The 9,562-nt window shown below is 33.1% G+C and overlaps 1 protein-coding gene across 2 annotated transcripts; it reads right to left on the reverse strand.

Moving 5' to 3' along the window:
• Positions 1-6,529: 6,529 nt before the first annotated feature.
• LOC111386837 (NAC domain-containing protein 92-like) lies at positions 6,530-8,759 on the reverse strand. Of its 2 annotated transcripts, none has more exons than XM_023011317.1 (3): positions 8,406-8,759; positions 7,621-7,904; positions 6,530-7,481 (listed from the first exon to the last, which is right to left on the reverse strand). In XM_023011317.1, the coding sequence occupies exons 1-3, from the start codon at positions 8,596-8,598 to the stop codon at positions 6,825-6,827; spliced, it is 1,134 nt and encodes a 377-aa protein (XP_022867085.1). In that variant the 5' UTR covers positions 8,599-8,759; the 3' UTR covers positions 6,530-6,824. The 2 variants fall into 2 exon arrangements, with proteins under 2 accessions (XP_022867085.1, XP_022867086.1); XM_023011318.1 differs by having other exon boundaries at positions 7,621-7,960; positions 8,406-8,473.
• Positions 8,760-9,562: the final 803 nt, after the last annotated feature.

Below are 9,562 nucleotides of genomic sequence, written 5' to 3' on the forward strand. Positions count from 1 at the left end.
TACCACAATTTGGCAATGTTAAAATTATAATCCAAAACTACTGCAGATAGACCCACTAAAGGTTTTGCATTTAAAAAATATAAAATCACGTTTCTTTGGGATAGAAGTGATTAAATCACTAACCCTAAAGATTTTTATTTGTTCTTGACCCAATTTGATGTGAAATTCCATATCATTCAACATTTCTAGAGACACAAGGTTTCTTTCAAGTTAAAGAACAAATCTAGCACCTTTTAGAAGTAAAATTCTTCCATTTCTAAGAGCAATTTGATTGTTCCAATTTCTCTTACTTTGCAGGTCATGTTGTTTTCTATAATAACTTGGCCTCCTATTGTTTTTTCAAAATTTAGAAAACTATTTTTATTATAACACATGTGAAAGGAGCAATCAGAATCAAGAATCCATTCTGGATTCAAGTTTTTTTCAATATTAACAAGAACCAGGTCATTATCAAGTTGTTGTTTATAACAAGACAACAACATTACCTTGACTTCATTTTTCATTTTAAATCATTTTGCTTCTTAAAACACTCTTTGACAAAGTTACCCATCCTACCACAGTAATAGCACTTCTTTCCTTTGGCCTTGTTTTTGGATTTAATTTTATCATTACTTCTTTTTCAAAGGTCATTAGGAGTTTTTTAGTGGAAGTTAGATTTACCAACATTTTTGCCTTTTATCAAAAGATTTTTTCCATTTTGATTATTGATAGATTCATATTTGAGCTCAAGAACCCTATTTCTCAAAGCATTAATAATAATATCAGTAGTAAGTTCATCTCTGTCATATTCTAAGGCATTCTTGAGATCTCTATGTCTATCATTAATAGATTTTAACAGGACCACATCTGACTGATCTTCTAAAAAATTTTCATCATAGTTTGCAAGGTCTTGGGTTAGTTCAGTAAACCTATTTAAATTCTCTTCCAAATCAATAGAATAGTCCATTTTAAAAGAGAAAACCTGTTTTAGCAAAAAACATTATTAGGAACAATTTCAGGCTCATATTGAGCTTTCAATTTGGTCCAAAGTTCTTCAGTAGTTTTAGTTTCTCCAATAGTTTTAATCACATTGTCAGAAGGTACAAGAAAATAGTGCTTCAAGCAATTTCTTCCAATTCAGTTTTTTTAGAAGTGGACATATCAACTAGCCAAGTATTATCTAGGGTTTTTGCACATTTTAATTGCATTAAAATGCCCTCATTGTTTGACTCCACATATTGAAATCCCCCCTCCCATCATACAGGTTTACTTCAAGCTTAGCAGTGGCTATCACATGTATGCAGCAAGAAAATAAACATGTTTGAATCATAAAGAATGCAATGAGATGACACACAAAGAGAGGACACACTACAATAAGAGGTTTAGGCACAACAGTAATTCACTAGGATGTGTAGACTCAAAATGGTGAACAGATAACACTAAGTAGATGAAAAGAATCACAAATAGATAGGGACGACACTTTAAAATGTCTAAATCGAAAACTGTGGTTAATCGAACCTAACGGGACGAAAAAACCAAACCAATGGTGTAATGTGGTGAGTATGGTATTTGATTTTAATGAGTCAGTTTGAGGCAGGGCGGGACGGGTATTTACGCCGTCAATTCGTCTTGAACCGATTACCCGTTAAATTTTTTTAATAAGTACCCATTAAAAAAAATAATTGGACAATTGAGATTTCCATTATTCATTTTATGAATGAAGATTGAATATGAATTGAGGTTGAATCTTTTGAGTTATTGAGTAGGAATCAAGTTCGATGCATAAGGATCAACGGACAATGATATTTTTTAGTATTGTTATGTTGATAATATTGTTTGTTAAATTCAAATTTTGCATTTGGGAATTGGGATATTGTTTGCATTTTCATTTGAAATATTATTTGCTAAATTGACTTAGTATTGTGTTTTTTTTTTTTATTTGTGTTATATGAGAATTTGAGAATATATCAACTGTAAATTGTGATATTGAAAATTAATTTGAATATTGAGAAATGTAATTTGTGAAAATTGAAAATGAGAAATTGGGGAAATTATAATTTTTGATAAATTGGTGTTTGGAATTGAAAATTGAAATTTTAATTATATTTTAAAATTAATTTTAATTCTAATACAGATTGTGGAATTATTTTTTCAATCGATGTCCCAACCTAGTTCTTGTAGTGGTGCATTTAATCTCGTAACTACTTCTAGTCGAGCAAACAATTTATGTAGTATTGATAACACAAATAAATCTCATATATCATTTATTTTATATTGTACTGTAATTTGATATAAATATACGATTTTTTACGTTATAGTGTATTTATATATAGAAAGAATAATTTTTAATATTATTTAATTTGATATTAATAAATGACATCACTATACGCCCGTTGACTGTTGACCGTCAACGATCAACAATTGCCCTAACTGGGTCGAAACCCTAGATTTGCCCTTCTTCATGGTTATTAACCGCCTGAATCGAGTTGAACCGAAATACGAATCAAATCGAGTCGAACCGAGATACGAATCGAACCGAACCGACTTATGTAGTTATGGTATGGATAAAAAATTTGTGGTTCGATGATGGTTTTGATTGAACTGACTCTAAACCAAATCGTTGCCAACCCTACAAATAGAGATAACAACTCCTATATTTCACCGACTTCTCCTACAAGATCTTCCAATTACACTCCTCAACCAAGTTGTTATCTCATATTCCCAAGACCTCTATAGGGTCTTTGGACAAAGACCAACCGTGGGAGGTATGCAGTGTAGGGTAAATCAAGGAAAAAGTCAGGAAATTCTAAAGTCAGAATTACCAGCTAACAAGGTATAGGAAATATTTCACCAAATGAGTTCAAAGAACTCTAATTCCTCCAAAAGTGTTCACACGATTTCAAGGTTGGTTTCAGATCCACAGTTCAATCGAAGATCTGGTATCAAGAATTTGCAAGCCTTGCTTTGTTAGCATTGAAAAGATCAATTAATACCCAACATTAGTCAAGAATCGAACAAACCAGCAACACATCGCACACAAAAACTGCATAAACTAAAAATTAACACAAAGGAATTTTCGACCTAAGCCCCAGAGGTTCGGCGATAACATGTAACGCCTAATCCCCTGTTGAGCATTCATTATAAATAGATAAAGCTCGATTGCACTATAAGTCAAAAATACAAACAGTTTAGTGACGACTGTCCAAAGTCATAGAGACTTATCTTTCCAAACGAGCCAAGATCGATCAATAGCTTATACCAAGAATCACACCAGAACACTCAGTTCTGTGTTAACCTCCACTAATCGACTGAATCACTCAGATTCACCTATCAATCACTCAAAAATACAAAGCACATACTCGATCTGAAGTATCCCTCAAAGATTACAACATTTGCACACTTAGATCAATCAAGAATGCAAAACCTTAGTGAGGGAATGAGGTTTTCTCTTTCTAAAAGTAGAGGAACAGGCAAACCAACCAAAAGTTTCTAACTAACCCCAAGCGTCATTGGGAGATATAAAGCAAAAGAGTCTAGAAGCTTCATCCACTGATCTCAAATGAGCCAGGTGTCATCAATCCAACTATAGGCTATCATTTAAAGAGTTGTCATTTGATAAAACTCGCTTTCAATAGATAAAATTTTGAGAGCACACTTTCACTCCATTAGATCCAGGTTTAGAGCCACAACATTATATCATGTCGAGGTCGTTCCTTTCACATGCCGGGTCACCTTAAATCTAAATGACTAGCTTATTTTAACATCTCTATAAATCTAAGCTTTTCATTTAGCTGAGAAAAGTTATACTACCACACAATAATTTCTTAATAAATATTATTAAGAATAATTGTAAGCAGGGGTAGAGTCACGGGAAATAAAATATTTATATTGAGTTGATACACAGAGAGAGAGAGAGAGAGAGAGAGAGAGAGAATTTAATTGTTAAGCCTAGGCCTGCCCTTCTCCCTACGCCCTGTAAGGAAAAATTGCAGTGATGTTCCCAATCTTTGCATTTTAGCAGTTGCGGATCTAGGTGGTGGTGAGCTAGGGCGGCCACCCTAGCTGGATTCGCTAGAACCGCCTGGAGCCTTTTTTTTTTTTTTTGGCAATAGATTAAAGTTTTACGTTATATTCCTGGTATTCAATTTATTTTCAAGTAATTTGTGTGGCTCGCTTGGTCAGCCGTTGAATGTGCATGGTGGAGGTCTCTGGTTTGAACTTTTTTAACTAACAAACTATTGTGCAATAATATTTTAATATAACAATTTTTGCCAAAATTGAAGAGAGTGGGGGACCAATCAAAAATTCGAACTTGTGATCTTTTCTTAGATATAGTATGATCTTCATCACTATGACACCCATCAATTACTTGCAATAAACTTAACAAAATAATATTTGTTAAGTTCTATCTATTATAATGTGAGTGCAATCATAAGGATTAGAATCTGTGTTCTTCCTTTAAAATATACAAAGATTGGCAATAATGTCATTAGATGAGTCTATTTATTCTTATAAAATAATTATATACGTTCAATTTGGACAAAATAATTATTAAAATTTAAATTTTAGGTCTTATTTGATTCTTATTTTTTTTCAAATACATTTTTTTTATCTCTTTTTTTTAAACCACATATTCATCAAAAAAAAAAATAATATTGTATGCAGATTCAATTATTTTTTTCCATTGTCGAAGCTGCTTGTTCTATTAGTTTGAAAGGTACTTTCCCATCAACGCCACGGTTTACAAAAAGTTATTAGTAGCTTTTGTTAGAGATCAAACGTGGAACTAAATTCTAAGATGTTAGACCAAATTTTTACGAGGACAGGACTAATAATGTGAAAATAACTAAACCTGTAGAACATGAAATATGAATAGGATTTATTTCCAGAAATGTAGCTTTCCCAAGAATGAAGGAATGAATATATTACTCGCATAATAGAGACAGGCATGCATCATCGAAATCTAGCGTGTTACTTACTTTAATCTCCGTGGTTTCATGCAGAAAAAAAATGGGAATCTTTATTCAGAATATTATTTCCGTGTCACTGCTTGATGAAGCATTAAATAAGCAGGTTACCATACGTGCAAGCTATAAACCAAAGTAAAAGCTTAGCTTTGAATGAAAACGGTAAACCTAATTCCTCAAGCAAATTACGTCTCTCATAGAGAGAAGGTAACTTACGTCAGTTTTGCTGGCTAAAATGGACACGACGGTAGATTTCTGGAAAAAAAAATTCACGTTTATTTAAAAGGTGGGTCAACTCATTCATGAAGAATAATAGGAGAAGAACGCGAGAGCCGGATCCAATTACAGATTCATAAGGAAGAAAGCGAATATTCCAACGGATAAGCTTTTCCCCCAATGATTGACGGAGTTTCTTCATGCGTACACTATTACGCTTCATTTTTTGGTTGTTTAATGAATCTCATGTCTGTTAATTTTTCAAATGGCGTGATGCGTGACGCCTCTTCACGATGAGCATGTCTCTGTATTTCTGACAACATAATAGATTAGATAAGATTTTAACTTCTCATTTTATTTTTTATTTTTTTAACTTATTAGTGTTCAATGTTATTCTATTAACCTAATCAAACATTTGCAATATGTAATCTCACATTGAAGTACATTAATTAAATAAGAATAATGATATTTAGCCCCGTTGAAGTTACGGTGCCAGATAGATTAGATATTTGGACTTGACACTATAATAAATAAGATTTAAATTTATTTTTCGTTTATAGTACTTTACAATTCGAAGTAGGAGCAGGGGTGGGACGGTCCACCCAGCACTCATTTTTTCTTCAAATTTATGTAAAATTTTGGAAATTTTTTTAATATTTACAAAAAATATGTATATTTTGTCCCTTTCACCATTTTTTCCCCTCATCGTGAAAATTCCGACTCCACCCTTGATTTTAGGCAATCCTCCACAGGGGCGGATCCACATGGGGTCATGTGGGGTCAAATGGCCCCACAGTTTTTTTTTCCCTTTTTTTAAAAAATTTTCTGCTGTTGAAACGGTTATTTGGGTTTGGGGTTCCAAATTCCAATTAATTATCCACCCCAATCCATTAATCTTATGAATTTATTTACGTTAATGATACGTTGTTCGAAAAAAATTTCATTTTTGACCCCACAGTCCGAAGTCTCTGGGTCCGCCCCTGATCCTCCGTACTATGTTTGATAAACCGTAAAAACAAAAACCAAAAAATGTACAAAGACAAGAACATAGTTTTATTGGAGGCGACACCGTATTAGATCCGATACAATATAAAAGCTTCAAGCCCAATCAATATTTCCGTAACACGATACAGGGTTTATAAGATCTCCTGCACATTTAAAAGAAATAAATTCTCGCAAAAAAATAAATAAATAAATTAGAAGACTCTAATTGTCATTATTCTTTAGTTAATTCAGCTAGTTGTGATTCAAAAGATCATAGAATTATGCTGCTCAAACAAGGGCCTGTCACCTCAGCCCCTATTACAGGCCTGTCCTAGCTCCTGTGAGTATAGCAGGGTTGACGATTATGATAATCAACTCGGATATAAAAATTCCATCAATCGGTTCATCTAAGAATAACATTAAATTCTAAACAACTAATAAACCACTAAAAATTATTGCAATTACGATGTATACAAGCCACAATGTTAGCAATCAGGAGATTTCCTAGCAACTACAGTTGAAAATGTACACGGAATGCCCTAAAATGATAAATTACTAGGTACAAAGAATTTTGAACCATGATGAACCTCTTCTTCCATGGACTAAATACTGAATTGGAAGAAGAGGATTAAATTGCACTAATTTTGACTATAAATAATCAGACTGCATATACTTAATTCAGTAGCTCCACAATGAATCAAAATCTGAAATATCAGGACTGAATGAAAGAGCATCAAGGTCTTCAAATGGCTTCTTGCTTTCAATATCTCCCTCAGTAGCAATATCAGTACTCAATCCAGTATCTCGGGAATGACTGATCAAAGAATTGTTTGCCGAAAAATGTTCCGGTTTGCACTCCTTATCGAGTTCCAATATCCTTTGATCTGGTGGCATCAAAAGATTTAAGTTGGCCTGTTCAGAACCTTTGAAGGGAAAGATTGAGGGGTAGCGAGACGTCGAGCCAATTCCATCTTGGTAGGAAAACATTGAGTTAGCAGGAACACTAATGTGGGAATAGGGAATTGGATCAGGAAAATTAGTAGTGCTGAAACTATTCAAGTTTTGTGAAGGCAAAAGGAAGGATTTCTGATCATGTTTCATTTGTATTGATCTTGATGATGAAATTTTCCCTTCAAAATCGGGTTCCTGATCAGTTGTAAAACTTGAGCTAGGTCTATCATTGGGATTAGATGTAATATCTGTTAAAGGTGGGAGTGTAGGGCTATCCAGGAGATGATCCACATTAAAAGAGTCCATTCTTGATAGTTCTGCACCAGATGGAACTCTCCTCACTCCTGTGCTCTTGTGGTAAATTCTACAAATAACCCATTCCTCCTGTCAAAGAAACAAGGTAAAATTAATAAGAATAAACAGTACAATAAACAAGATTTTATCTTCTCCATTTTTTTTATTTTTTTTTGGTAGTATCCAATATTGTTCAATCTATGTTAATTATAATTTCTTGAATGTTCACCTTTGCAGCTCTAGAAAAGTCGTAAGAGAAATTGCCTTCAAGTCGATATTCATGCATAACCCAATTGGATTTCTCTCCTTTAGGAGCTCTCCCTTTATAGAAAACAAGGGTCTTTTTCATCCCAACGAGACAGTTCCTTCCCTGCTTGTAGTATATTTCCTTATCCTTTCCAGTTGCCTTCCAGTATCCAGATTCTGTTGCTCGATTCGTTCGCATTCCTGTTGGATATTTTCTATCCCTCTGGCAAAAAAAGAACCATTCTTTTTCCCCCATCTTTGCCTTCTCTGCATAATTAATAGAGTTTACTTTGCGAGGATTAATACCTTATCGATATTGAAATCTGCAAAATCTCAACGGTCGACTTTGTGAATCCTTTTTGCTGGTGAATTGTTAATCTTTTTAGGAAAACTTAATGTCAATACATGCAATTTACTTGCTTTTTTTCCTATCTGATCTTTGAGCAAGTATATTAAGAAGTAAATTATAAGTAAAGTGGAGAACTAATAATATATATTTGACAATTGCTTATATGCTTCTTATTCCATGTTCAGATGAAAAAAAACCGAATAACTATGAAAGATTTTAGCCCATCTCAAGTTTATAAAAACAAATCTTAAATTTTTTGTTGTTTACCTCGCAATCAAAACAAATAGAACTATTTCACTTAAAATCACCACTTAATTTTTTGATGGATTCTTATTTCATTTACAACCAGCTTAAAAAAATCACTTAAAAAGAGAAGAAAATTGTTGATTAAGCAAAAAAGAGAAAGAAAGACAACTTACTCGGTAAATCCCAGGGTTCACACTTATTCAGATCAGCTTCTCCAATAGCTCTTGCTGCAAATCGCCTGTCCATAACCTTCTTGATAAGATAATGAACAATAATCTCCTCATCCGTAGGATGGAATCTGAAACCCGGAGGCAAGTCCATAAGATCATCTTCTTCGTTTACAACAGATGAAGGTACTCGTTCCATTTTTGCTTAAACTAAATAAAACGAAACACCTAGCCCTCTATATATATAACCTGAAAATATTAACAAGAAAATTATCCAGAAGAATTTCTGGAAAGCGATTTCAGAAGGACTCTGATTGGGGGTTTCAGATGTAAAAAGCAAATGAGAAAGATGAATAATTGAGAAAATGAGAAAATATATAGAAAAATAAGAGGTGGGGTGGGGGTTGCTAGTTCCTTGCGGTGGAAGGAAATTGCACGGAAAGACTGGTTGGGATAGAATTATTTGCTAATAAGGTACGATTCTGTTGAGAGTTTTTAATTCAATAAAATCTACCTGTACAGAACAGATCTGTAAGAATTTCACCAGAAGTAGACGTGGCAGCATCAGGTTGATCTTTTTTTCTTTTTTTGCCATGTCCAATATAATTCTGCCACGTGTATTTTGGTGAAATTTTAGCAGAATTTTTCTATACAAGCAGCTGCCGTTTTTAATTAACATAAACAATGGGAAGAAAATTGTGCTGGAAGATTAAGTACCAGCGTAGACAAATTTTTCTTGGGATTTGGCCGGTTCGACACACCAGTCGTTATATGTCAACTCAATCCCCGTTTGATTTTATTAAAATTTATGAGATTTTAATTGAATTATAATCAAACTTAGGATTCGTTTTATTGTAAAGATGGAATTGAATATAATTGAATTGCAAACGAATTTAAGGGAATTGAATTACATAGAAATTATTTTTTTGTAAATTATAAATTATTGTGTTTGACTGGTATAATTTTTCACATGAAAAACGTTAAACTAAAAGTATTTTTTGGTATTCGTTGGCTCTCTTTGACATGAAAATTGTCAATTAAAGGGATAGATTTTACTGGTATTGGGGATGAAACTTGTTTCCATTGTCAAAAAAATCAAGAAAATCATCTATCTTTTAATATTCGTTTGGCTTTGTTTTACATGGAAATTGTCAATTAAAAAA

This window comes from Olea europaea, unplaced genomic scaffold, assembly GCF_002742605.1.
Source record: "Olea europaea var. sylvestris unplaced genomic scaffold, O_europaea_v1 scaffold374, whole genome shotgun sequence".
NCBI classification, from domain to species: domain Eukaryota; kingdom Viridiplantae; phylum Streptophyta; class Magnoliopsida; order Lamiales; family Oleaceae; genus Olea; species Olea europaea.